Below are 25,835 nucleotides of genomic sequence, written 5' to 3'. Positions count from 1 at the left end.
ACGCTGACATATTCATGCGTGAAAAGCCAGCAGCGTTGCGAGAGCTAGTCTCCGGCAGTTGAGGTGGCGTCGGGGTGGACGAAGCATCCCCTCCGCCCTCGGGATCGTCAGGAAGCGGTCCAGGGCGCCGCGCTTACGGCATGACCTGCTTGGGCAGGGCGTAAAACCACTGCGTTTCCAACGGGCGATTTCCTAAGTCCTGTCTTCTGTTTGCAGAATGCGTACGAGAAGGGTTTGGGGTGGCCAGATGGCTTGGGGTGGACCGAATACGGGGCTGAGTTTTGGGGAACGTGTGCTGTGGAGGAGGAGAGGTGGCCCTGGACCCGCGACGCTGGGTCCGAGGTGTGTGGTCCGTCCTGGACTCTCTCGGAGATCCTTCCTGAATCTTCCGTGCTCTTCCATCACACGAGGATCACAGTGCTCCCTCGGGAACAGGGCACGCGCTGCGGGGCGTCCGGGCTCGAGGGAGCGGATCCAAACGGGAACGGGTGCTGAGAAGGGAGTTGGCAGGGGACAGAGAGAGCTGGTCTTTGGAGAGGAGACTGAAGGATTTGTCTTGTCGAGTCTGGCAGACTGCAAGCTGTACAGGGACACTGTGAATACGCTGAGGAGTGAACACCAGTGAGGGAGGAGAGCAGTTTGAACACAAGGACAAAGTTGGCAGAACAACAGATAGCTCTGCGTTGGCCGTGGATAAGCAGGCTGGGAATCAGAATAAGGTTCCTGGCTGCTGGAGCAGTCCAGCTCTGGATCCGAGAAGCAGGGACAAAACGTCTCTGACAGTTGGATCCGTTTCTGAACGATCCTGTGCGATGTGGTGGCTGCAGTGGCGGGGACAGGACTTGGTGACCTTGAGGCCTCTCTTTCTAAGGGCCTCTCTGAGGGTGGCTGGGGCTGTGGCGAGAGGGAAGGGCCTTTCCAGAGAGGGAGGGCAAGGACAGCTGGAGACTGCTGTTCCTGCCAGGATTTCATCAGATGGCAATTTAATCAGCGTCAGGAGATGTGTTGACTCCTTTCATCTCACCCCTTTTCCGACAATACTTCTTATGTTTCAGTCGCGCTGCCGAGAGAAGGAGGGATGGCGCTGAACGCGACAAAAAAAGATTGAGGACGTCACCCTTTTAAAGAAAGACCAAATGCTACATCCCACTTATGTTTGTTATTTTAGTTTAAAAATCCTCAACAGCTTGCTTCCCGCTGCTGGAAGCAGGGAGTGGATTCCGTGATCGGGAAGCACAGTGAGCAAGCAAGCTGCTGCAGGTGTTTTTAAGTAAAAAGTGGTAAGTGCAGGAAGTCTGAGGAGCCCCTGACCTTGGCTGGCATCGCTGAGATCCGAGATACATGGTGTTAAAAGTTGCCCGAGAGAGAGCTGCTTCCATTAAGGCCTTTAGAGGTAAAGAATAAAACTCTGAAATTAGTACAGAACAGCGATGATGGCTTTTTTTTCCCAAGCTCTTCAGGTTAAAAATATGTAAAAACTGGGGCAGGATGACAGGATTTCTTGCTTGTTTCACCAGACTCACGTGCGGAGCTTCGGGCCCCGGAGAATTCGCGGTAGGGAGCGAGCCTGCTTCGACTGGGGGACGGCTTGGTCACGCTGGCACGTAAGCACTGCTAAAGTGGATCAGACCAGCGAGGCGCTCCTCGTGCCGCCTCCTCCTGCCCGTGGTGGCCCCGGGGACGCCAGCGGAGCTGAGGCGGCCCGCGTGCGTGCTCTGCGCGTGGTGCAGAGCAGAACGTCCCCGGGGTGGGCCGTGCCGGCGAGCCCCCGCTGCGCGCGGAGCCGGGCGCTGCGCTGAGTCAGTCGAGTCTGCCGGGGGCGGTGAGGACGGTTGCTGCCGCTCGTGGTTATCTGACCGTGTCCTCTGCTGCTGGCTGCTGCCCTGCAGAAGGGTTTGTGCTCCTGCTATTTTTTCCTCCCTGATGTATCTGCAGTTGTTCTTCCCTCCGTGTCAGCAGTTTTCGACCTGTTCCATAATTTGAGCAGTGCTACGGCAGGAACATGTGCTCTGCTCCCTGCTCAGCTCTCGCCGTTAAGCAGCTGCAATTGGCCTCGCAGGCAGGCCTCATCCTGCCCAGGTTTCGGCCTTGGCAGGGAGCGCGCGGTCCTGAACGCCGCACAGCTATCGCGGGCGTCCCCGCTCGCTGCCTGCTTTCCGGGGCCGCCGGTCTCCCTCTGTGTGCTGGGGCAGGATAAGTGGGAGCGCTGCGTTTGCACGCCCGTCCCGCTCATTGCCGCGCCAGCACCCACCCCGTTGCTCTCGGAAGTCAGTGGCCTTGGCTTCTCTTTTCTCCCTGACCCTCAGTACTTGTTTTTTTGGTGAGTTCTTGTCTCTCTGAACTCGTTCTGTTTGTGCCGTAAGATTTCTGAGATGCGGAGGGCAGAGCTGAGGGTGCCCTGCTCATCTGCGGGACGGGGGATGTTCTCAGCATCCCCTTCCGCACGGATCTCTTCTTGGCCCTTTCCCTCTGCCGAGCGCCGGGTCGAGCTCGCTCGCCGCACTGCCGGGATCTGCGCACACGCCATCCGCTGAGTGGTTGCAGATGGGGCCTACCAGGATTTTTCCATTTTCGCTTTGTGTGTCTGAGGTTTTTTTTTATCTCCCCACCCTTCCCAAGCCCTGCTGCAGGCCGCGGGGTCCTGGCAGAGCCGGCAGAAAGCTCTGCCCTGCTTTCGCTGGGTGCCTGAAGCCCATCAGCTCCCGCCGGTGCGAGGCCCTGGCTTGCCCACCGCCGCCTCGCGCAGCTGCGTAGCGTCCGTCCACCTTTCGGGGGGCTTGTGATGCCTGTTAACGCTTGCGTGGGATATTAAAAATGCAAAAAGGCTATATAAATGCTTGGTGCTACTTACTGGCAGTGCTCGTATTGATTTATATACTTTCCATCCCCTCAGGCGGATGCGTGCGTTTAGGCTTCGCTGTGACGTTTCTTGCGGGTGATTTTGTTACAGCTGGATTTCTCCGTGGATCAGAGCCCAGGATGCTGCGTTAGAGCGTTTTATATTTTGGATGAAAGAGTGTTTGCAAGGCAGCTGCTAGTCTCCTGCTGCCGTAGGACGGTGAAGGACAGTCAGAAAAAGCCCTCCTGTGCTCGTTTCTTCCGCAGCTGCCTGTGCCCTTCCGCCGCTCCGAGAAGCGGCTGCGGGGCCGTGAGCAGCGGGCCTGGCTCGTGTGGGGCTCGCAGGCCGCCCTGCTAGGCAGGGGGGTGGCAGCCGCTGGGCCGAGCTCCTCACCCGGTGCTGGGTGGACTCGATCTGTGCACGTCCCCCCGAGCTCCCGGCGTTTCGCCTTAGCTTGGCGCGAGCAGCTTCCTCTGCTGGTTTCTCTGCTCTCTGTTTTCCTTCCCCGTGGGGAGGCAGGTTCAGAGCAAAGCCGCCCGGTTCGGGGAGGACCCGGTGGCGCTTGGCCCTGCTCGCTGCGGAGTTTGACGCTGGGGAGCGGAGGAGGGAGGCTGCTGCTGCTGGCGTAATTGGCCCCGGGGTGGATAGCGTGCTGCGCGGGGGGCGAGGAGGACCGCGCGGGGAGGGAGAGCGTGTGCCGTCGCAGCAAAACCGCCCTGTCAGTTCTGCGGACTCAGGATCCTGCTCGTGAGCAGAGGCCCGGAGCTAGGCCGGCTGCCGGCGCAGGTCTCCCTGGGGCCGCGGGGCCGCGCGGCCTCGTCGCTCCCGGGCCGGAGCGGAGCCGCACAGCGGTCGCGGAGCTGCCTCCTGCCCGTCCCCGTTCCGTGCAGACCCTTCCCCACTGGCGTTTGCTCGGCGGTTCCAACGCTTGCCCTCCGTTTTCCGTGTTTCTCTCACAAGTGTGCTTTGGTCTCATCCCAATTCATGTGTGTTTATGTTTTTAGGGTGATTGAGGTACTGCGCCTCTGGCCGTGGAAGCATGTCGGGGCCAGTGCCGAGTCGGGCCAGGGTCTATGCAGATGTGAACACTCAGAGACCCCGCGAGTACTGGGACTACGAGTCGCACGTCGTGGAATGGGGGTATGACTGGGCCTCGAGGGAGATAGGAGGGGGACGCGTTACTCCAAGGCCTCGGTGTGTGCGCTGGCGCGGGTTCCCCCCGCAGCCCAGCGCCGCGGTGCCAAACGCCTGTCCGCCTGTTTAAAGGCCGCTTTGGAGCCTCTGTCTGAGCACCGGGGTGCTCCGGTGGCGCCCGCGGAGCGGGGACGAGCGTTTCGGGTTTCTGAGCTGCGGTCCAGCGGCCGCAGCGAGACCGCGCTGTCCGCTGAGGGCAGCGGTGGGAAAGGGTGGCCCGATTTCCGAGGGAGGCCTGCTGCTCTTCGGCAGCTGGGCCGATGGAGCCGCTTCTATTTCAGCGTTCGGAGTAGATGTGGGTGCCTGCCTCTAAGCACCACAAATAAGTGTTCAATTAAACAAGTGTGATAAGGGTTTGGTTTTCCTTGCTGGAAAGGATGACTGTACAAAAAGACTTTCCAGACTGGCTCTGAATCAGCCTGTTCTGCTCTGCCTCACCTTGGGAGGCTTTTCCCACTCCTGTTGCCACCCATGGAGCTGAACCAAACGTTCAAGGCTGGGAGCGGTGCAGAAGACATGGGTTATGTAACCCCTCCTGGAGCAGATCTCTTGACACCAGGCGTTGGCAGCTAGCTGGCTGCCTGTGCTCTGCCTCGGTGCTGCTGTCGTCAGGGAGCTGATGGGAATAACAGGGGAGCACTGGTGGGAAGCTTGGAAAATGGTCCTGGACTGAAGAGGGAGTTGGAAGGCCTAAGGTGAAACTGTTAGGTTTTTTTTGGAGTTCCCCTGGGGACTCGAGTCTCAGAGAACTTGAAGTTAAGATGACCAGTTGATTGTTTTATATGGCAGCTGGCTTGATGCTGGGATGGGCTGAGTGCCAGCCTCGACTTCTCAGGTATTCACGTAGCGCTGCTCAGCAAGAAACGTTCTCCTGCTTGAGAGCATCTTGCTGTCTGACCCATGTGCCAGGCGCTTTGGGCTGGAGGCCTTGTGCCCGCGAGGGGCAGAGGCTGCTCTTTGTTCGGTGTGCTTGTGGTAACATCTATCAAACAAGTTTTCTTTTATTTTCGGCTTCAGTGAGAGCTGGTGCCTGGACACAGAGGAGATTGTTTGCTGTGCTGCAGCAGAAGGCTGTCAGCGCAGTTTCTGTCGGGGCTGCGCTAGGAGCCCTTCCCGACACGCTCCCTCCGTAACCCGTGCTGGGCGCTGAGCAGCCTGGGCTGGGACTGGGCGCCTGGAAAGGAAAGGCTTTAGACCTCGTTTCAAGTCCCCTGAGCCAGCCAGAGCCCTGGGGAGCCTTCAGTCTCCCCAGGCTGATATTTCCATGTCTTCTTTTAGCATCTTGGGTTTGGGTTTTTTTTACCCAAACAATTCTTACAGTTAATGTTTTTCCTGACGCTGACCCTGAGCCTTCCTGTGTGTTTGGTCCCAGTGAACATGAATTAATTATTTCCATCTGTAACACTTGGTTCTCCACGTTCCCTTTATAAATATTTGCTGAGCGTAACATAACGTTAAGGAGAGCAGTAGCCTAGCACGGTCAGTTTGGGCGGCAGCTCCGTTGCCCATCTGAACGCTCCTCGTTTCATTTGAGATGCTGACAAGTCATCCCGTGCATTGTCTCTGGTAATTAGCAATTTGTGAAGTCAAGCTTTCGAGCCTGTAATTCCCTTTCTTTCCTCAACTTGTTTACCCTTATCAAATCCTCGGAGGCCATGTGCCTTTCCTCCTTGGCGTAGCAGAGATAATTGCCAATACTTTTGCTGTTTCCTTCAGTCCTCTCGAGTGACTTTTGTTAGACCTTAGTAAATTTAAATATATGGAGATTTTATGGGTGGTTGTTGGTTTTTCCTGATTTCTTTCTTGTATTGAGTATTTATTTTTGCAGTTCCCCAGGTGTGCAGGACCCTTTCTACCTCAGCGAAAAGGGATGGGTCTTTGACTAGAGGAATTATTTCAGCTGTTTTGTCAGTCTCTGCCGTTTGGCTGACTGCTAGCGGATTCTGGAGTTTCGAACGAGCTAATCCTTACAGCCCACTGCCTCCACTCGATGAGTGAGGGAACTGAAATGTAGAGTGCAGGAGTCTCCGAGCGACTCGGGGCAGAGCTGGGAGCAGAGCTGAGGCACGTTCGCTGGCAGTGTGCGCGGTGAGGCCTGGTGTCCACCTCCGCGTGGAAGCTGCTGAAGGAGCACTGCCGCACGCCGCAGGCAGCACTGCCCTTCAGCAGCGCTCCCCGGTTGCGCGTGGGTCGGCTTGCCTGTTCCTCTGCGGCGGCGGCTGCTCCTCTCCAGCCCTAGGCAGCGGGGTAGATTTCTAGCGCTCCATTTACCGCAGAACGGCTCCCAGACCTTGCCCTTGCGCTCTCCTCGGGAGAACTGCTGTCTGCAAAGCCAGCAGTGCTCTGTTCTGACCTGGGTGCAGTCTCTTCATCTGTTTTCTCTCTGCTCTTCAAACAGCAACCAAGATGACTATCAGCTTGTGCGGAAACTCGGCCGTGGCAAATACAGCGAAGTCTTTGAAGCCATCAACATCACCAACAATGAGAAAGTGGTTGTGAAAATACTCAAGGTAGGTGTCTGAGGCCTTCCTCACCATTTTGTTCCTCAGCTGATGCTTCTGTTTCTTCCCCTCCTTCACCTCTCCCTGCTCCCCCCTCCATTTGAAGTGTGCTGTTGATTTTTGGATGATCTCATCTTAGCTGAGGAAAACATCAGTCCCCAAGTAAAAAGTTTCAACTGTTTGGCCTGTCTCCTTCTCCGCACAAACCAGAGATCAGAGCAGGGAGGCAGGGGCATCATATACATACATGGAGGCAGAAGGAAAATCTGTGCTCAGCCTCATACTGAAATTCTGCATGTGTCCTCTTTGCCCTCCCTTCCATCGCCTGCACTTGCTGTCGTAGCTGCGAGGTTGCGGTGGGTGGTGCTCTTCACCTGGCAGGTGGCTGCATCTCAGTGGTGCGGTGGGATTAAGGATGCTTTAGGGAATAGGCTTTCTTTGGGCCTGTTTCAGGTCATAATCTCACCAGTTCAGCACAAGTACCTCGCTTGTTCTGATCCAAGTTCATAAAATCCACATGCTGGATTCATGGAGCGCAGCTCACTGCCTGAGAGAGAGGAAACAGGAGTGCAGAGATCTTTCCCAGGATGATCAAACCAGCGTCTTGCAACGGAAGGTCGTTGCAGCACGTGATATCTCAGACTGTAAGTTGCAGCTGATTCCTGCTCTGAGGATGAGCCCAGGTACATCCACATGTCCCGGGAAACTTGACAGTGTGCAGAGGGGTTCCCTAAAGCTAACAGAGTAATGGCAGACGGACAGTGTGCAGTCCTGCTTCTCCAGTTTCATCATTTGTCATGTTTGTGGGCCACGTTTAGGCTCTGTCAGCTTTTGGTGACAAGCTAATTTTTGTGGTGTTACTAAAACATGTATAATTACAGTTTGTAAGATGCATGAGTTATAAAATACAGGCACAATCTTAAGAATGTTGCTCTTGCAAGAAAAGCAGTAGAGGTGAAAGGAGTATACCAATTAAAGAGCAGAATAAAAATATAAATTAAGAAAAGTTTGGGGCAGATTATGAGTGAGAAAGTGAGCCTAGGAGACAGAAATGTCCTTGTTAATGTATTAGCACTGTACGTTGCGTAGCCTGGTGATGGAGAAGCAGGAAGCGAACTCAGAGGGCAGAAAGAGCATTCTGTCTTCAGAGAGAGAAGGAGGATACTCAGATGAGCTTCAGCTTCCCTGAGCAAATCCGGAGCTGTCTTTATGCTCACTCTGCAAACTTGGACAATTTACCAGGGCGGCTCAGCCTGGGGACTAGGTTGTGAGGCAATACGGATGAGTTATGGAGGCTTTGAAACGCTCGATTGTTAGAATTGTTATTTTATTAAATTATGCTTTTCTTGTTTAACTGTTTCCAGAATTTCACTCAAAGATTTAACCTGGCACTTCAAGAAGCTGAGCTTACTCTCTAGTGCTTAAACCTTTTTTTGTAATACAGTAATCTCCAAACGATCTCCCAAATGCAGGAAACTCGATTCCTTTGAAAGAGGAGAACTCTTAATTGACAAGGTCACAGAATGCCGTTCTCCATGATGATTTGGATGTTTTTAGGCATGGAAGCATGTTCCCTCTCTTCTGCTGCAGGGCTGGCTTGGGACCAGGTAATTCTAGGTACCGCCATCCTCTGGAGGCAGAATCTGTGCTGCTCTGAGGTCCGAAGGTGCTATGCAGACCTCTTGCAACTTAGAGAGTGTGCCTGCTCCTCACAGTTTCTCCCGCATTAATGTACAACCACCTGCTCCTTTGCTGGTTTCCCTGCTGTGTATGCAGCCCTTCGAGTGGTTTGGAGAGGCCTGTCTGCTGGTCACTGGCTCTTATTTTCTGTTTTTTAGCCTGTGAAAAAGAAGAAGATCAAGCGTGAGATTAAGATCCTGGAGAATCTCCGAGGTGGCCCCAATATCATCAGCCTGCTCGACATAGTGAAAGACCCTGTGGTAAGGAAGGGAAAGGGGCAACGCTGACGCTCATGGATGTCAGGGCGCGAGGGAGTCCTCGCCGCCTGTCTCACCTGAGTTGCCAGCAGCTTATGGCTGCAGTTAGTGTGTCTCTGAGGCAGGACTGAGTCCCCAGCGCGCTTGGCATCTGTCTGGCAGCTGAGTCCAGCCCGGGAGACCTCTGTGTGCGTAAAGCAGTCTTGACGCAGGACGACTAGAGGGTAGGGATAGAAGGAGATGTTTCTGGCTGATCCAGCCGTGGTGGGCAGAGGACTGTGCATACCAGGCTGCCTTCTCTCGTCCCTAAAAACAGGCACTCCGGTGGCAGTGTCTCAGACTGGAAGCAGAGCAAGGAATATTGCCCAGTGCCTTCTCCCAAAAGTGTTGTTTCACCTTTCAAACCACCCTGGTCTTGTGCTGCACCAGTTCTGTGAAGAGAACCGCATGGACTGTGTGCTGCTGCACGTAAGGTGCTCTCAGCCTTGCCCCTTACTGCACGCTTTAGTCCGAGCTCGCTCAGAACGGTTCTCCGTGGAGTCCTTGGGGAGCACTGGCTTGGATTAGGTATCTGCATATTACTGCAGCGTCAGGCTGCTCTTTGTGTGCTGGGTGACACTTCCTGCCTTGGCGAAGGCGGAGGAGAAAGGCAGGCAGCAGCAAATTGAAGGTGAATCAGTAGAGAGGTGGAGGAACGTTGCTTTTCAGAAACAAGGTTGGGATTATTTTGTAGACAAACTGGTCGGGCAAAAGGACACTTCCCTCTGCACTTGTGCCTCACCGATGCTTTGCGGTGCGCTGGGATCGCTTGCTCCTAGCAAAAATGGCTCTGTGCTAAAAGCCCGGCTTGAGGTTGGAAAGGCAGAACAGGATGATGTTTCCTTTATGGCACTTGCTGGTCTCCTGGCTTTTATCCAGAGGCGGGTTTTACTGCTGTTATCCCCACAGAAGCAGGGTATCCCCTGTCTCAGGGGCTTTCTAATCCGCCCTGAGTGTCTCGAGCAGGATTGCTAGCTCATTGCTATGGCAGGCTTTGCTCCTCAGAGCGGTGCAGGCAGTGCTTGGCTGGGCCTGGAGGATCTTGGGAAATGTGCTTTTGGCAGCTAAGACAGAGTTTTGCATGTGCAAACTGATAAAAGCAGTGGTGTTGGTATAGCGTAGCTGAATTTCTCTGAGGTACATGACTTAGCACCGCATGACATTCTGATTAAAAAGCTGCACTAGGTTGAATTAGCGGGACGTATTGGAGCCAGTTTTAATCCCTCTGACAGGCCGTGAAAGACAGCTGCTTGCGGGGAGATATCAGTGAATGGGGGCCCTGGGGACTGGTCCTCAGTTAGCTGCTGTTTGAACATTTTCTAGAAACGATCTGAAATCTTCGTCGGTGAAGTTTGCAGATGATGAAAAGATCGCTTTGTAGTTGAGAAACGAGGAGCGGTTACGTGCCTGGAGGGCATGTTTTAGTACAGCGGGGCCATGCCCTTGGGAACAGGGATGCAGGCGCTAGTGTCCGGATGGGAGGCTGCCTTGGGGAGGCCGCACGCGGGAGGACGGCTCGGGTCGCTGTGGGTGACGGCCCCTGCGCGACTGCTCAGTGTGATCTGCGGCCGGAAGGGCTAATTTGGTCTCCTGAGCGCATGAAAAAGGGACTGTGCAGACGGAGATGGAGGGGTCTTATCTCTGCACACAGCGTTTCGGAGTGCTGCCCTGAGGTCCAGCATCCACACTGCAAGGAGGAGGAGCTCGAAGAGGCAGGGGGTGGAGAGAGCCCTGCAAAAATGATACCAGAGCCAGAAAAAGTGCTGTGCTGCGTGAGGCCTAAGGAAGGCAGCTTGCTGCCGTTGCTTGGGGGTGCTGTGTGCCCCCTGCCCCAAATGTGTCTTAGACCGTGCGTGGAGCTGAGATGGCTGGGCCGCCCCGGTTGGGCCTGTTTGGGAGGGGTGCGATGGCCTGCGATCTGCGGCTCAGACACTCGCTCTCTTGTCCTTTTGCTTGAATTTCTGTGCAGTCTTTATGGGATCTGGTTGCTGCTGGTAGAGGAGACACGTGGGAGCCCCTTCTCAGCCTTCCAGCGTATAACAGCAGCTCGCCCTAGCGATGCTATGGGCACCGCTGTTCCGGATCAGACCTCCGAAGGCTGAGGAATGCTCCCTTGCTTCCTGCCTCCCCGTGATTTACAGCTTTGCCGGGTCCTGTTCGAGACCCAGAGGTGGCTGCGTTTCCGTGACTGCTGGGATGGCCGCGTGCAAAGCGCGCGTGCACGCGTCTGTGGGGGGGGTGAAGAGGTACCTCCCCCGGCTGTTGGGCACTGCTGAAACACCGGGGCAGAGGCCTCCAAAGCAGTTGTGCAGCTGTGCGTGTTGCAGCGCGGGCTGGGACCCTCGGGACGGGAAGCGTGTGACGGGGGAAGCTCCCTGTGGGTGCTGGGGGGAGCTGGGCTGCCACCGCTGCCTGCCTGACCCCTTCGTGCTCTCTTATTTTGGGAAAGACTAAACCTCTCTGTTTTCTTTCCGTCTCTTCAACCGCTGCCCCTGCAGTCTCGCACGCCCGCCCTGGTCTTTGAGCATGTCAACAACACAGACTTCAAGGTGAGTGACCACAGCTGTTGCAGAGACTTCCTGAATCTTAGGATGGTGTGGAGCATCTGGGAAAACTCTTCCAGACTTTTCTATGGAGCAGGCAGCATGCTGGGGCTGCTGGAGGGGTTCTTGACCTGCCCTGTGCTGGGGAGGGAGTGGATTTCTGTTTCAGAGGCATGCAATGTCACAGAAATGGCTGCCATCTCTGTGCCAGAGGGGACAGGGGATTTTGGCTGTGGCCTGCTTCTCTTCCCGTAACTTACAGTCAAGGGAAGAGCCGGGGCACAGTGCCCACGCTGGGGATTGACCTGGTCTCTGCTTTCCACCGTGCTGCTCCAGCGGTTGGCCGTTGTGGGCTTGCAGTTGCAGCCTGGCGCTGGCCAGTTTGCAGTACTTCAGAGAGGGCTGAAAATGCTGGATTAGTTGAGCCTTATGTCCCCCGAGCCTGGGCTGAGTGGCAGGAGAGGAGAGTGGCCGGCTGCCCGGGCTGTTTGCCTGTGGCTGCTCAGTTCTGCTTTCAGCGGGTGACGCACCGCAGGTCTTGATGTGACCCTTTTTCCCTTGATTCATCTCCCTAAGGCTTGTCTTTGGGCTGTCTCAGGGCATTGCTTTCTGCTCTCTGGGTTTCGTAAGGGTGTTTAGGCCGGCTCTTTCCTCCTCGTTCCCTGTCCTCAGTGTGGGAGACTGGATTCTCCAAGCCCTGGGTCTGCAGGAGCAGATTTCAGCAGGGTTCCCTGGTCCCCCCTGGGTGGAAGGAGGGAGGACACAGGCGTGTTACGAAGGTTGACCAGCTAGACTGTGAGTTTGGCTCCTCCCTGTGGTGTGTTGGCAGTTCCCAGGTGGTGAAAACTGGGGTACAAAGTGGGTGCAAAGCTGCCCACGTGCTCTCTAGAGCGTTGGTGTTTCTGGGCCCGAGTTGTGGATCCGCAAGCGTGTGTGTTTCTGTGCCTGTGGGGAGGACGGGTGCCTCGCTGAGGCTGCCGCTGGCCCTGGGGACGGTGGTGTCATTAGGAGCCCGGATCCCTGGCCCTGGGCTCTTCAGACACAGTGAACTAACATGCCTGCGTTTTGTTAACTTGCCTCTTGTATTAATTCTTACAGCAATTGTACCAGACGCTATCTGACTTCGACATAAGGTTCTACATGTATGAAATCCTCAAGGTAAGCTCCCGGGGCAGGGGTGACAGGGAAATCCACAAATCCCTAAGATCCCTAAATCTCCTCCTGGAAGTCAGAATATAGAAACAGGAGGTGGAGAGTGGAGGACATTTGGCTACTACCAAAAAAACCCCTGGACTGATGCCCAGCCGTCCGCATGGGACGGCTTCTTAGGCCACGGCACAAGGGGAGGCTCAGAGTGCGAGGTCGCTGTGTCCTTGAGAAGCCATCTTATTTCCATGACGTCCTCTTGCGGACTTCCGCCTCTGCTGACATTTGGCATTGGAAATAGCTTTAGTTGCAAGTCAGCAAGGGCAGGAGCCACGATGGAGCGTGGCATCTGCTCGGCCAGGGAGCTGAGGGTGCCGAAACTGTTCCTCGGAGCACTTTCTGCCTGTCCCAGCCATCGCTCTGCCAGCAGAGACTGGCCGGGATCGACTGCATTATCCCGTCTGCAGTTCTTTAGTCAGAGCAGACGCTGCAGAGGGACTGCAGCCTTTGAATGAGGATCAGATGTTTGTATTGCAGTGTCTCCTTTGGCGGTGGTAGGCGCAGAGCTGGCGAGGGAGACGGACATTTGCACCCTGCCTCTCTGCGTTGCTCAGTCGAGCTGTGGTTCTTGGGCTTGGGCCGGGCTTCAAAAGCGAGAGGTCGCGCCTGGGGGCAGCAGCTGATGCACGCTTAGCGGGGCAGCCAGCACAGAGGCCGCCGGTACCTGTGCGACGGCTCTCTTTGGTGCGTGGGTCTGCAGCGCGACAGGCTCGGCAGGCCAGGCCAGGCCAAGTGTTATTTTAGCGGTTCTCTGCACGGGAGAGGCAAAGGTGCATGTTGGAAAGCAGGGAGAGGTCTGCGGTGAGATGACTGCATGCACCTGTCTGGAGCTGGAAGAGGGCCAAGGCCCGGAGGTTGCTTGGGAAAGTGCGCGGTGCTCTCAGCTTTTAGTACGCACGTCACCGAGGCGGTGGCTGACCTCAGTGCTGCCCCGCAGGGCTCTGGCGGTTGTCTGGCTCGGTCCCAGGACGGCCTCCGGGCCTGCGCTTCGCCGCTGCCCTGCCGGCTCGTGCCGCAGGCGCTCTGCGCGAGCCTGCTCCGTCGCGGTGTGGAGGGAGACTTTCTGATGGTGCCCGTTCTGCCCGCAGGCGCTGGACTACTGTCACAGCATGGGTGTCATGCATCGAGACGTCAAGCCGCACAACGTTATGATCGACCACGAGCACAGAAAGGTACGGTGGGGCCCTGCTGGGCCCGGCTTCGCCTCTCCGGGGACACGGGAATGCTGCGGGCAGCCCCGCTGCTCTCGGCTCGCGCTCTCCCTGTGAGGCGGTGCCGCGTCTGGCGTGCCTTCGTGGAGAAGCGCAGCCCTGCTCTTAGCTCCCGCTGCAGCCATCTGAGGCAGTGGTGAGCTGAGGCTGAGCTCTTCTCCCTGTCGCTCGGCTCTCAGCTCCTGGCTAAGAGCCATCGCCCTGTCAAGGGCAGCCAGCAGCGCTCTTACCTGCTTCCTCGTGCTGCTGCTCCTGCAGGCCACACAGGCTCGTTTTGGGCTCCTTCCTTTCTTTATCCCACATTTAGCTGCTGTGGTCAGTTGTGGATTTGACACCAAAACTGCCCCGGTTCAGGTGGCACAGCTGATGCCACGCGGTCCTGCTCGTCTCCAGCGGGCTCCTTGCAGCCCTTCTCCGGCGCGGCGGCTCTCGCTGGGCTGCTTCGAACCATCAAACGCGGCAGCACTAGCACCCCCAAACCCACGTTCCAGCAGCAGAGCGTTGCCTTTGAGTTCTGCCTTAAGGTATAAACTGATCGGCCCTTGTTAGATCTGGGCCCCAGCAGACTCCAGTGCGGGGAAGGCTGAATTTGCAGCTGTTTGTTTGGAAATGCAGGTGACCATAAAACCCACACCTGTATCCAGTAAACTCGCTTTATTTGCCACCTGTTTGTCAGTAACTTGGGCTTGTAAATGTAACTTTAGATTTCTTCCAGCACCTCTGTAGCAACTGGCCATCTGGGGCCTCAAATAAAAATGACTTCAAAAGGAGTCTGCTTGGACAGAGGGAAGCAGGGTGTTTCCCTGCGGCGCGGGTCGCAGGCAAAGCTGCCTACGGTCAGCAAACGCCCTCGTTACTGGGACGGAAACGGCTGAGCCCCGTGGGCGCTGTGCTCTTTGAAATCTTCCCTGCCGTCGCAGCCCCGCGTCACCCTGCTTCTGACCAGCTGCATTTTGGTGTAACCGCTGTGCTCCCGGACAGACGTTTGAGCTGAGCAAATCTTTCCCTCTCCCCAAATTAATATTAAAACCGCTTGAGAGGGCTGCTTGGGGAGGCTTTTTGTGGACAGTGGAGAAGCGGTAGATGTTACATATCCTGACTTTAATAAGACTTTTGACATAAGCCAACTAGGGAAACATGGGTTAGGTGCCTTTTCTGTAAGGTATAAAGCTGGCTGGAAAGCTGTAATTAGAGAGCAGTTATCAATGGTTTGCTGTCAGGATGGAAGGCAGCATTGCGCAGGTTCCACGGGGATTGTCCCAGGTCTGGTATTATTCAGTATTAATGACCTGACTGATGGAATAGGGAGTGTGCGTCATCTGCAGATTTAATGAGCGGAGCTGGGGAGGGCTGCAAGTCCTCTGGAATTCAAAGTGATCTTGACAAGTTTGAGAAATGATCTGAAAAGCAGGATGAAATTCTGGAGGGGCAGATGCAAATCCCAACGCCGAGGCAGGAATAGTCATCTGCGCAGTTGTGGGTGGGAGCCGCAGAGTAGCTGTCAGCGCTGCGGAGAGGGCGAGGGCTGCTAATGGGTCGCCAGGTGAGTCAGCAGTGCTGTACTCCAGCGAGAACGGAGACCGCCGTGCCGGACTGCGCAAGCCGTGGCGTAACGCACGAAACGCTCCTGTGACCTCCTCCTGGCCCTGGAGCGGCCGTCCCTGGGGCATGGCACTCCGGCAGAGCCGTGGAGAGCCGTGAGAGTTCCCGTAATGCTTGGAAGTGCCCCGTGTGAGGCCAGAGGGAGCGATTAGGGGGCACTGAGTGTTGAAGGGGAACAATGGGGGATCGAGGAGAAGTAATATCCATATTAACGGTTGCAAACGTGTGAAGGGCTGCTGGGGAAGCGAGCAGAAATTGTGGGCCTGCAGCCAGGAAGGCTCAGGTGAGGCATTAAGGAGAGCTCTGCCGGGATAGCGGAGGTTGTCCGGGATGGTCTGGAGCTCAAACCAGGTAGATGGATGTCAGCCGTGGACAGCCTGTGCCTGTGAGCTGCCTCGTGGCAGGGGGACGTGCCGAAGCACGTGATGGGTGATGGGTGCGTGTTTGACGGGGCTGCGAGACGCCGGCTGGAAGAGCGGGGCTCTGGCTTCGCTCTCAGGTGTGCGGCCGCCTGTTCCTCGGCAGTTCCCTCGCCCCGAGGAGAGGAGTCGTCCCTGCGTGCGGAGGGCGCTGGGGTGTTGCGCAGGCCTGTAACCGCCCGCTCTCTCCCTCCGCAGCTGCGCCTGATCGACTGGGGGCTGGCGGAGTTCTACCACCCCGGCCAGGAGTACAACGTGCGGGTGGCCTCGCGGTACTTCAAGGGGCCGGAGCTCTTGGTAGATTACCAGGTATGTTCAGGGGCCCGGCTGCTCGTGCCAGCGGCAGAGCCTGGGTGCGGAGACGTCCCCAGGCACCCCGAGCGGCTGCGCGTCCCTCCACAGCCGCAGGAGGAGATGGGACAGCCCAGCTGAGACTCGCCCTGGCTGGGAAGGGCTCTTGGGACAGGGTGGCCTGTGACAGAGCACTGTAACCTCCCCTGGGTGAAGCCCTGCCAGGGAGCGAAATAGCTGGGGAAGGTGAGGAGAGAGGAGAGTGTCTGCTGTCCTCCAAGGGGCCCTCGATGGCCCCGAGGTGGCTGCTCTGGGTTGGGCTGGTTCTGGCTTTCCTGCATGTGGCAGAGAAGAGACTGCGTGCAGCTCGGGGTCTGAACCTGAAATCTATGTCGGGGACTGTCCTGGGCCAACTGCAGCGTGGAGCTGCCAGAAGCAGTACCCGAAATCCCGCCGTCTGCTCTCTGCCGGCAGCCACGTGACCTCCGAGGGGGGCACGGTGCTGGCAGGAGGGGTGTTTCCTCTCCTGGGCCGCCCTCGCTGGCCGGTGGCCCCCAGAGCTGCCGTTGCCTCCCGTGTCTCTTTTCTTGGCTCTTCCAGATGTACGACTACAGCTTAGACATGTGGAGTTTAGGCTGCATGTTGGCCAGTATGATCTTCCGGAAAGAGCCCTTCTTCCATGGTCACGACAACTACGATCAAGTGAGCCCCGGGGCAGTGGGATGCCCGGTCCCCTCCTCGCCCTTCCTCCCGCAGAGCTGCCGCAGGCTCCCGGAGCAGGGCGAGCACTGCAGCCCTGCCGGCGGTGGGGTCGTTGGTGGTTAAACTGGGGGGGCAGGAGGGGGCAGAGCACTGGTTTTACTGGAAGGCGCTAACAGGAGCCATCTGCATCCCCCACGTGCTGCTGGAGGGGGCTGTGGCCGCGGTGCAGCTCAGCTATTCCAAGAGCACCGCAGCCTGTTTCAGTTATTCCAGATTATGCCGGTGGCTCGAACGCTCCTTGCCAGGGTGGGATTGATGGGCTGTGGCTTCAGAGCTGCGCACTGCGAGTGCAGATGTGTTTTCCAGTCCCGTAAGCTCAGGCAGCAGCTGCAGAGGGGGCCCAGCCCGTGCTCCGTGTCCCCGCTGGGGAGCACGAGGGACACCGAGGTGCTGGGACCTGCGGGGCTCTGGCTGGGCCAGCAGGAAATGCATCTCTGCCTTCGTCGTCAGTGTTGCTGCTTCTCCACCCTTCTCCCAGCTCGTGCGCATCGCAAAAGTGCTGGGGACGGAGGACCTGTACGACTACATCGACAAGTACAACATAGAGCTCGATCCCCGCTTCAACGACATCCTTGGCAGGTGGGTGGCCTGGCGGGACGGCGGGGCCCTCCGTGGCCGAATCGCCCCTCGCTCGTCCCCCCATGGCGTGGGGGGTGCAAGGGGGTGCAAAGGGGCTGCGGGGGCGCAGGGCCGGACTGGGGCAGCGGGGAGGCTGCCGGGGGTGCCGGGGGTTGGCGTGCCAAGAGCAGGGCGCGGGGCTCACGCTGCTCTCCTCCTCGCAGACACTCGCGGAAGCGGTGGGAGCGCTTCGTGCACAGCGAGAACCAGCACCTCGTGAGCACGGAGGCGCTCGACTTCCTCGACAAGCTGCTGCGCTACGACCACCAGACGCGACTCACTGCCCGGGACGCGATGGAGCACCCGTACTTCTGTACGTCCGCCTGGCTGCTCGCCCCGCTCCTGTGCCGGCTTCCCTTGCCTCCCCCTGCTCTGCACGGCAGCTGCCTTCGCCTCCGTGCTCCCATGGGCCCTGACCCTCCCTGCTGTGTGTGGTGTCCTCTGATACGGGAATATTCTCTGATAGGAGAGTATCGCGCTCTGAGTGTGCTGTCACTGATAGGTGTTGCCTCCCCCTCTGCCCTGCAGATCCCATAGCGAAAGACCCAGCAAGGATTGGCACCTCGGCTGGACTCGCGGCCAGTAACACGCCCGTCAGCTCCTCCAGTATGTTGGCAGGTGGGTCTGCGAGCCCTGGGGGCTTTCACGAGGGACGCGGGGGCTCCGCGGTCCCGTTGCCGCGGTCGGGCCGAGCGTCGCTGGCTCTGCTCTCCCATCCCGTGGAGAAGCCGTTCGTGGTAGTGCGATGTCCTCCCGGGAGGCTGTGCAGCCTCCTGGGCGCGTTGCGGTCCTCACCCCGCCTCAGGCCTGGAGGAGCCCGTTGGGGCTGGCGCGGAAGGGAGGCCGCGCTCCCCCCCGCCCCGGGCACTCCGGGGCGGCCAAGAGGCTGGACCTGCTCCCTGACGGCCCGTTGTGTCTCCGGCGCAGGTATTACCTCGATGTCCGCGTCCCAGCCCATCGGTGGCCTCGCTGCGTCGCCCGTCATCTCCTCTCCCAACGCTTTGGGCTCGCCGGTCCCCGCTGCAGCCGGAGTGCAGCCCTGAACTCAGTTCTCAGCCGCTGGCTTCTCGCACCGCCGAGGCCGGTGCCGCGCCTGCCTTCTGCCCTCCCGCCCGCCCCGCCGCCAGCACGGGGCTCGGGCCGCCCGCCAGCAGCTGCTTCCCAGAGGCAGAAAGGGGGTGGGGGTGGTGGGGGGCGCTCTGGAATTTTATTTTTATTTCTGTTGAGTATGAAAAAAAAGAGCAAAAATGTAGGTTCCTTTTTTTTCCTCTGTGCAGTAACAATATCACACTCTCTGGCTACGGACCAAGGCTGATCTCTGTTGTGTCTGTGTCGGGGCAAGGAGTTAGCTGCATTCTTCTCATGAGGATCATGGTTAGTGATGCAACTACAGTGTAGAAATTTAAAATGGATAATAAAATTTATTTTCTATGTCCCTAACAGGACAGCAGGACCCGCAGCTTGTTCGTGGGCTGGGGCCGGTGCGCGAGGGGGTCGTGTCTCCGGGGCGCCGCGACGCTGCTGGCAGCAGAGGGGCTGCCTGGGTTTGATGCCCACGCCGGGGCCGGCCTCGCGCTCGGCGTGCCCTTGCGCCACGCTAAAGCCGTGGGCCCTGCTGGGCGCTTCCCTCCCAGGCGCCGGCTTAGCGCAGAGCCGGGGGCGAGGGCCGGGGAGGCTGACGCGGGGCAGGGCCGGGAGCCGTGCGGGCAGCGGCGCCCACAAGGTGGGATCAGCCCCGTCCCTGCTCTGCTGGGCGAGTGCGTGCAGGGCTGGGGACCGTCACCGCCGGGCGCAGCGCCAGGGTTTGGGGGGCAGGAGCGGCAGCCCGGGGTGCAGTGCCGGGACTGTAACAAGCTGGGCAGGAAGAGGCGCAGTCTCCCAAAGGGCTGAGGTGGTGGTTTGGGGTTTTTCTTTGTTTTTTTAATCTTGCTGGAGACTTTCACCTGCTCTCCAGTTGCTGCGCACATGGGGCTGGGTGATGCACGGGCGCGCACCAGGGAGGGTGGCACGACGAGTAACCGGCCTCCGGCGCCGGGGCAGCAGCGGAGGCAGCCTGGGGCTGAGACCGGCCCTGGGGCAGGCTGGGCCGGGCAGAGACAGAGTGCACCGGGAACCGAGGAGGGAAGGGGGCCAGGGCAGGTGCTGTGGACGGCGGCGGCAGCCCCCCGGGGCAAAGCCCCAGCTCCTGGGCGGCTGCTGCTCCAGGCGCCGAGGCAAGGGAGGACCACGACTGGGGCCAGGTGTGAAAAAGACACTTTAATCACTCAGTATTTGACAGACAGTCCCGAAAGGTTAAAAAGTGGCTGAGTGAGACCGGCGCAGCGCTGGGCGGCAGCAGCGGCTCCCAGCAGCCCCGGCCAGCCCCGCTCCTCACCCGGGCCCCGTGGCAAGGAGAGGGCTGCGGGCAGGGGCAGCCGGACGGGGACGGAGCAGGCGGTGCCCAGGCCCCCACGGCCATGCACGAAGCGAGGCCGGGGCTGAGCACCGAGGGCGGCGCAAGGCTCGTACCGAGGGGCCGGCTCCAGGAGCACCCCAGGGAGCACCAGCCGGAGGGAGGGACGTGGGGACGGATCAGAGCGGTCACAGTCCGGGGACAGTCCTTTAAAGTGCCTTACGGAAGGGAGGCTCTGCCGCGCAGGCGGCCGCTTAAAGCTTGAAGCCCGGGGTAGAGGCCTTCGGCGGGGGCGGCCGGAGCGGGCGCCCGAATCCTGCCAGCCCCGAGGCGGCACCCGCACGCGCTGCCGGGGGATGGAGGCAGCCAGGCTCAGCTCCCGCCTCCCCCGTGCCCCGGGCCAGCACCCCCGGGGCCCCAACGCGGCCCAGGACAGAGCAGGGGACGCCCCTCCCCAGGGGCTATTGCATTGATCCGACATTCAATTCACAAAAATAGTGACGCCTCTCGGCGACTCTGTACAGCTAGAAAAGGGCGCAAGGCAACTCCCCGAGGCGAGGGCACCTCCGCGCGAGCGCCGCTGCGACGCAGTCCAAAGGCTCCCGGGAAGCAGCAGGACCCGGCTCCCTCCTCGCCTGCCTTCCTGCCGCGCACCGGGAGGGAAACGCGGGCCGGCGCCTCACTGGCTTCCTTCATAGTTGAGCACGTAGTAGTCGTGCACGTACATCAGGACGGCGACGGGCTGCCCGATGATCAGGGAGATCCAGACGGCCGCGTTCCCGTAGTTACCCCTGAAGAACTTCGACACGAACCAGGCCAGCGGGATCTGGAGGAGACGGGGCAGCGTGGGGCCCGTGCCACCCGCAGCGGCGAGGGAAGGAGCGAGAGCACGTCCCTGCCCCGGGGCTCCAGCCTCCATCAGGCCCAGGGCCAGCGCCAGGCTGCTGCCACCCCCCTCCTCGCCCGGGCTTGCCGCGGTTGCAGCACAGGCGCCGCTTACCTGAGCCGCCATCCCCATGAACGCCCAGAGCCGGAACATCTTCAGGGGCACGCTCACCAGGTACTGCGGGGACACAGCGTCAGCACCGGCCCCCCCGCCCCCGGGATCGGTCCCCGGGCGGCCTCCGCTCGGCCTGGGCGCCGGGGCGCGGGCCGGGAGGCAGCACTGACCTCGTGGAAGAAGGCGGACGCCAGGAAGACGGCCGTCTGCGCGGTCCACTTGCTGGCCCCCCGCTTCAGCATGGGCTTGTAGAAGTGCCTGAGGAGCGGGGCCCCGTCAGCACGTGGCCCCGGCCGCGCCGCAGCCCCCCCAGCGCAGCCCCCTGCCCGGCTGCGGCCCCCCCGCGAGCGCCGCGTACCTCAGACACCACTTGTGCACAGGGATGTTCCAGTTCTGCCAGAAGTAGGTCACCGACTCCGAGTTCCTGCGGAGAGAGGGCGGTGAGCCGCGGCCCGGCCCGGCAGCAGGGAGCTGCCCCCCGCCGCAGGGGCCCCAGGGGGGTCTCGTGCCTGCGCTCGGCCCCACGGCCCGGCCCGGGGACGGAGCCGTCCGCCCGGAGCCCTGGGGAGCCGCGGGAGGGGACCTGCCACCGCCGCTCACCACCAGTCCCGGTAAAACTCCCGGTCCCCGAACTGCATCACTTCGGCCACCACGTTCAGGCAGGAGTGGAAGAACCAGTAGAAGAAGATGAGCCAGATGAGGTGGTTGGGGACCTGCGGAGGGGGCCGTGGCCGTGAGGGGGCTGGTCCCCAGCCCGGGACCCCCAGCCCGAGCCCCGCGGGGGGCAGCCGGGCCCCAGCGCCCGCTGGCAGGCACGGGAGCGATCGCCGGGCAGGGCGGAGGGGGGCGGCGAGCCGGGGCACTCACAGCCAGCTTCAGGAGCCGCTCGATGATCCGGGAATAGTCCATGTCCTGCGAGGAAAGCGCTCCCGTCACCCTCGGCCCACGGACTCGTGGGGACAGGCGGCCTCTGCCCCACCGAGCTCACATGGGAGCGGAGCCGGAGCCTCCAGCCCCCCAGCGCTGGGCACGGGGGGGTCCCCGCTGCCGGGCCCCCCTCACTCACCCGAAACGGCTTCATGGAGTTCTGGATCGTGGGCACCATCCACTGAAAGGGAAAACGCTGCTGGAGCCGGGTTGCTCAGCCGGTGCCAGCACCCTGCTTCCACCCCAGGGCTGGGGGAGCCCCCGGGCGCCGCGGGGCCCCCGTGTGCTGCCGGGGGGGGGCCCAGACCCCCGGCCACACGCAGAGCCCTCCCGCACAGCCGGGGAGAGGGGCCCCGGTGTCCCCCCCAGCCACCTACCTGCTGGATCAGCCCCACCAGCAGCTGGATGAAGAAGAGCTGGAAAACAGAGATGGCAGCAGAGCCGTGAGCAGGGACATCGGCCGGGAGCCCCCGTCCCCCTCCCAGGGCCCAGGAACCCACAGCGTCCTGGCCGGGGGTCCCGTGTCGGGGACCGTCCCCTCGTCCTGCCGCCTTTGCTGCTAAACCAGAGCCAGCCCCAAGCTGTCCCCAAACCCTGCCGCGGGTCCCTGCCCCCGGCCACCCTCGGGGCGGAGGGAGGTGAGCCCCGGTCCCCCACCCCGCGCGCGGCGGGGTCTCACCATCTCGAAGAGGCGCCGGAGGAGGAAGCGCTTGCGTATCCGCGGGGAGCGGGGGAAGTTCAGCTCGTAGCACAGGGTGGGCGCGAAGACGAAGTAGTAGAGGTCTGCGAGGACAGCGGGGGTGAGGCCGGGCGGTCCCGGAGGCTGCGCGGGGCCCGCTGGGGGACTCACCCGGGGCAGAGGGGCCGCCCCGGACCGCGGCACCTGCGTGCTGCCCGCGCAGGGCACTTACTTCTGTAGGTGAGGTTGGCCGGGTAGGTGACCCTGCCCTGGCCCACGTCCCCGTTGGCCTTCTTTGGCCCCGCAGCTGGAAGAGAAGCAGGGAGCTGAGCGCCGGCCTGGTGCCACGCGTTGGCCTGGCGGCGCGACTGGACGAGCTGGCTCCCCCCACGTCCAGCCGCTGCCCCACGGAGGGGGACGCGCCAGGCCCCGGTACCTGCGGCCGAGCCGTCGCCCGGGCGCGGGGAGGCTTTCGCTTCCCTCCTCTCCCGGCACCACTTGTTCACGTCTCGGAAGGAGAATAGCTTGAGGAAGATGACGGTGTAGATGGCCAGGGTGAACACGGCCCCCACTGCGAGGAGGAGGAGCTGGTGAGCCGGGCCGCATCCCGCTCCCGGCCCGGCTGCCGGCCCCATCCCCGCGGCCAGCCCTCACCTGGCGTGATGGAGGTCACCATGAGCACCACCACGGCCGGGAAGCAGAGGATGGCCAGGAGGTTGATGGCGTGCAGGACGGCGCCGGCGCCCTCCGAGAGGGAGCCCTGCGGGAGGGAGGCGTGAGAGGGCCGGGCTGCGGCACCCGGCGCCCCACCGCCTGCAGAGACCCCCCCGGGGGAGCTCGGGGGCACGGTGCAGAGCGAAGGGGGGCTCACCGCTGCCAGCCGCCTCTCGAGGGACAGGGCCGCCACCACGAACACGTTGGACGCTGCAAACGGAGGGAGCAGAGCGTTACCAGAGCTGCCAGGACGCGCTGGGCCCCGCTCACGCGGGCGCCGCGGCCCCCGGCTCCCCTCCCGCTGCCCGGGGCGGCCCCCGGCGCCCTGCTCGCCCGGGGAGGCCCGTCGCTCACCGATGATCAGGCACAGGGAGGGCCAGCTGTAGGGGTCTTTGAGGAACAGGGAGACCACCTGGATGGGGTCCACCAGGATGCCGTACCTGCAAGGGAAGGGGGCCTGAGCAAGCGGCGCCGGATCCGTCCCCGGCACGCGGGGCCGCGGGCAGCAGCAGTGCGGCCGCGTCCCACACGGTGGTGCAGTGCCGCGGCCGGCACGCGCTTGCCACAGCCTCCGGGCCCCCGCTACGGCCCTGCTCCCCCCCGGGAGCCCAGCACTCACTTGATGAGGTTTTCCAGGAAGAGCCGGGCGTTGCTCAGGACCTGGAGGGAAAAGGCAGGAGTTACCGGGAGCGAAGGGAGCAGAGGCGAAGCCCTCGCGGTTGATGGGTGCTGCGGGCTCCGGGACCGCTCCACGAGGCCGGGACGTGCCCGGCCTGCGGCACACGGTCAGGAGCCCGTTAGACCCGCGGCACACGGCCGGCGCTGGAGCGCATCCGCAGCTGTGCCCAGAGCATCCCGCAGCCTCGGGGCGCAACCCGGCTCGGACCGTTTCAGCCTGACCTCAGCACCGCTCCCGGGAGCTGCTGTGCCCCGTGTGCACGGGGACGGCGTCCTCCCTCCACGCAACCCGCAATTGGGAAATCCCGGGGAAGCGCTTGCCTCACCCGGCCACAGATCCGTGCAAGGGTTACCGCAGGCGTGGGGCGAGTCATGTGCCAGCAGGGCCCCAGATAAGGGTGCCACAGGCAGCAGCGACGTGTCTCCACGCCCAGCTATTTCACACTTCCCCCGGGAGCGACACCGCGATTGCAGAACCCAGCGGGGCGTAGAGGCAGGTTCAGGCGCCCCGGCACGCGCTGCCCAGCGCAGGGCTGCCCCCACGCCCGGCTGCCATGGACAGCACGCGTCGGGCCGTTAGCGAGAGCTTCAGCTAATCCGAGAGCGTGCTTGCTGCTTCCAAGCCTCTTCTGCTCGGTTTCACCCGCTAATTGAATTAAACGCACACCGCGGGATTAGCCGCTGCCTCATTGCACCTTTTCTGGCCGCGGAGCCGCTCTCCGGAGCTCCGGCCCCGCTCCCTGCTGCTCCGCTCGCGCTCCCCGCACAGCCGCCGCGCTCTGCCCGCGGCGCCCGGAGCAGGGACCGCGTTCGGAGGGGGCCGAGGGGTCTCCGGGCGCTTGCCCCACTCACCAGCATCACCACACACCAGTTGAGGATGCCGCGGTAGTTGCTGTAGCCGCTGGCCGAGCTCAGCAGCGACTCCTGCACCTTGTGGCAGCTGGGGACGGAGAAGGGAGAGCAGCGCGTGAGCACCGGGGCCCGGCGGGGGCTGAGCCGCCCCGGAGGCCCCGCACGGACACCGGGACGGGCCCCAGGGCTGCGACTTGGGAACGCGGCCGGGAAGCAGGGGCTAAAAGCGCTCGGGACGTCAGGATAGATAAGGTTACGCGGCACCAACGCCAGCCGCAGGCCCGGAAACCGGCGCCGGATCGATCAGCGGGAAACTGTGTGGCCGCACCTGCGGGCGCCGGATCAGGGATCGCGGCGAGGACAAGGCGAGCGCCTCGCAGCCGGCCCCGCGCCGGGAAGCGGCTCGCCGGCGGGGTGGAAGTTCAGCCCGGTTTCCGCCGCTCCCGGGGTAGAGGAGTCATCGCCCGGTTGCGACACCCCCTCTCCCCACCCAGGGGCGCGGGCCGCTTCCCGGAGGCGGGTGGCACGTGGCACCGCGCACGTCACGCCGAGGCGCCCGGCCTCACCTCGCCCCCCGCCAGACCGGGGGGCTCCGGCCCCCGAAGAGCCGGGCCTCGAGCGGGGAAGCAGGGCGACTAGCCGCTCGCCGGTGGCGTGGGCAAAGCGAGCCCACCGCAGGCACCGCTGTTTTGGGACGCCGCCGTCCCAGGAGCTTCGCGCTTCCCGGTGCGTCGCAGCGAGCGCGTTGGGAGCCCCGCGGGGTGCCCTGCTCCCGTCCGGGGGGGTCCGGGGGGGTCCAGTTCGGGCCCGGCAGCCCGCCCCCCCCGGGTTTGGCAGCCCCCGGGGGGCTCCACCTGCTCCGGGCGGGCCGCCAGAGCCCCCCACGGCCCCCCAGGGGCCGGGGCGGACGGGGCTCCAGGCGAGGGATCTGCGGGGCCGGTCTCCAGCCCGGAGGCCCCGCGGGCGCAGTCGCCGGGGTCCCGGTCCGGGGGCCCCCGGGGGTCACCGGGGCCGCCTCGCCCCGGTGGGGGGGTCCCGGGGCACGGCGGGGGGCCGCCGCCCCCAGACCCCAGCGGGCAGGTCAACCCGGGCCGCGGGGTAACGGCGGCGGCGCCGGGGCAGCGGCGCCGTTACCTGAAGTCGCCGCCGAGGTCGCTCCCGCCGTCGGGGCCCGGCTCGCCGCCGCCCTGCTCGGCCGCGGGGGGCTGCCGGGCCGCTGTTGCTGCTGCCGCCGCCGCCCCGCGCCGCCGCCGGCCACCGCCGGCCGCCGCCGCGCCGCGGTCGCCCATGCTCGGCCCGGCCGTGTGAGCGAGCGCGCCCGCCCCGGCCCCGGCGCCCCGCGCGGCCACCGTACCGCGCCCCGCCACGGCCCCGGTAACCCGGGCAACCGCCCCGCCCCCGGGCCGCGGGGCACGCCGGGAAGCGTAGTTC

At 61.9% G+C, this 25,835-nt stretch overlaps 2 protein-coding genes across 6 annotated transcripts in view; one reads left to right on the top strand and one right to left on the bottom strand.

Annotated features, from left to right (window-relative positions):
• LOC112991955 (casein kinase II subunit alpha-like) overlaps nucleotides 1-18,607 on the top strand; it is a 31,772-nt gene extending 13,165 nt beyond the window's left edge. For 2 of the 5 annotated variants that reach the window (XM_064507976.1, XM_064507977.1), the window contains exons 2-13: nucleotides 3,844-3,979; nucleotides 6,432-6,543; nucleotides 8,373-8,474; nucleotides 11,009-11,059; nucleotides 12,152-12,211; nucleotides 13,348-13,431; nucleotides 15,690-15,800; nucleotides 16,383-16,484; nucleotides 17,023-17,123; nucleotides 17,327-17,475; nucleotides 17,691-17,780; nucleotides 18,090-18,607. In XM_064507976.1, the coding sequence (XP_064364046.1) occupies nucleotides 3,879-3,979; nucleotides 6,432-6,543; nucleotides 8,373-8,474; nucleotides 11,009-11,059; nucleotides 12,152-12,211; nucleotides 13,348-13,431; nucleotides 15,690-15,800; nucleotides 16,383-16,484; nucleotides 17,023-17,123; nucleotides 17,327-17,475; nucleotides 17,691-17,780; nucleotides 18,090-18,205 (1,179 nt within the window). In that variant the 5' untranslated portion in view covers nucleotides 3,844-3,878 and the 3' untranslated portion in view covers nucleotides 18,206-18,607. Of the gene's footprint in view, nucleotides 1-1,517; nucleotides 1,605-3,843; nucleotides 3,980-6,431; nucleotides 6,544-8,372; nucleotides 8,475-11,008; nucleotides 11,060-12,151; nucleotides 12,212-13,347; nucleotides 13,432-15,689; nucleotides 15,801-16,382; nucleotides 16,485-17,022; nucleotides 17,124-17,326; nucleotides 17,476-17,690; nucleotides 17,781-18,089 lie in introns of those variants that run through there. The other 3 variants (XM_064507979.1, XM_064507978.1, XM_026114794.2) reach the window with 2 other exon arrangements.
• Nucleotides 18,608-19,398: 791 nt separating this feature from the next.
• On the bottom strand, nucleotides 19,399-25,765 carry DGAT1 (diacylglycerol O-acyltransferase 1). The gene is made up of 17 exons (XM_064507973.1): nucleotides 25,539-25,765; nucleotides 24,405-24,492; nucleotides 23,494-23,534; nucleotides 23,229-23,314; nucleotides 23,032-23,084; nucleotides 22,815-22,920; nucleotides 22,597-22,731; nucleotides 22,393-22,467; nucleotides 22,161-22,264; nucleotides 21,859-21,897; nucleotides 21,621-21,662; nucleotides 21,422-21,466; nucleotides 21,155-21,267; nucleotides 20,913-20,978; nucleotides 20,725-20,812; nucleotides 20,555-20,617; nucleotides 19,399-20,380 (listed from the first exon to the last, which is right to left on the bottom strand). Exons 1-17 carry the CDS (start codon nucleotides 25,691-25,693, stop codon nucleotides 20,234-20,236), a joined length of 1,446 nt encoding a protein of 481 aa, XP_064364043.1. The 5' UTR covers nucleotides 25,694-25,765; the 3' UTR covers nucleotides 19,399-20,233.
• Nucleotides 25,766-25,835: the final 70 nt, after the last annotated feature.

The sequence above is a fragment of the Dromaius novaehollandiae genome, chromosome 2 (assembly GCF_036370855.1).
Source record: "Dromaius novaehollandiae isolate bDroNov1 chromosome 2, bDroNov1.hap1, whole genome shotgun sequence".
NCBI classification, from domain to species: domain Eukaryota; kingdom Metazoa; phylum Chordata; class Aves; order Casuariiformes; family Dromaiidae; genus Dromaius; species Dromaius novaehollandiae.
The sequence above is the reverse complement of the archived record's forward strand: the minus strand, read 5'-3'. Positions and strand labels throughout refer to the sequence as shown.

What these genes read in the sequence shown, in the direction of transcription:
- DGAT1 (XM_064507973.1), bottom strand. Translation starts at nt 25,693, where the DNA reads ATGGGCGACCGCGGCGCGGCGGCGGCCGGCGGTGGCCGGCGGCGGCGC. An exon ending in ACTGGTGTGTGGTGATGCTG is followed by an intron (nt 23,535 to 24,404) that starts GTGAGTGGGGCA and finishes TTTTCCCTCCAG; the next exon opens with GTCCTGAGCAACGCCCGGCT. An exon ending in TTCCTGGAAAACCTCATCAA is followed by an intron (nt 23,315 to 23,493) that starts GTGAGTGCTGGG and finishes CTTCCCTTGCAG; the next exon opens with GTACGGCATCCTGGTGGACC.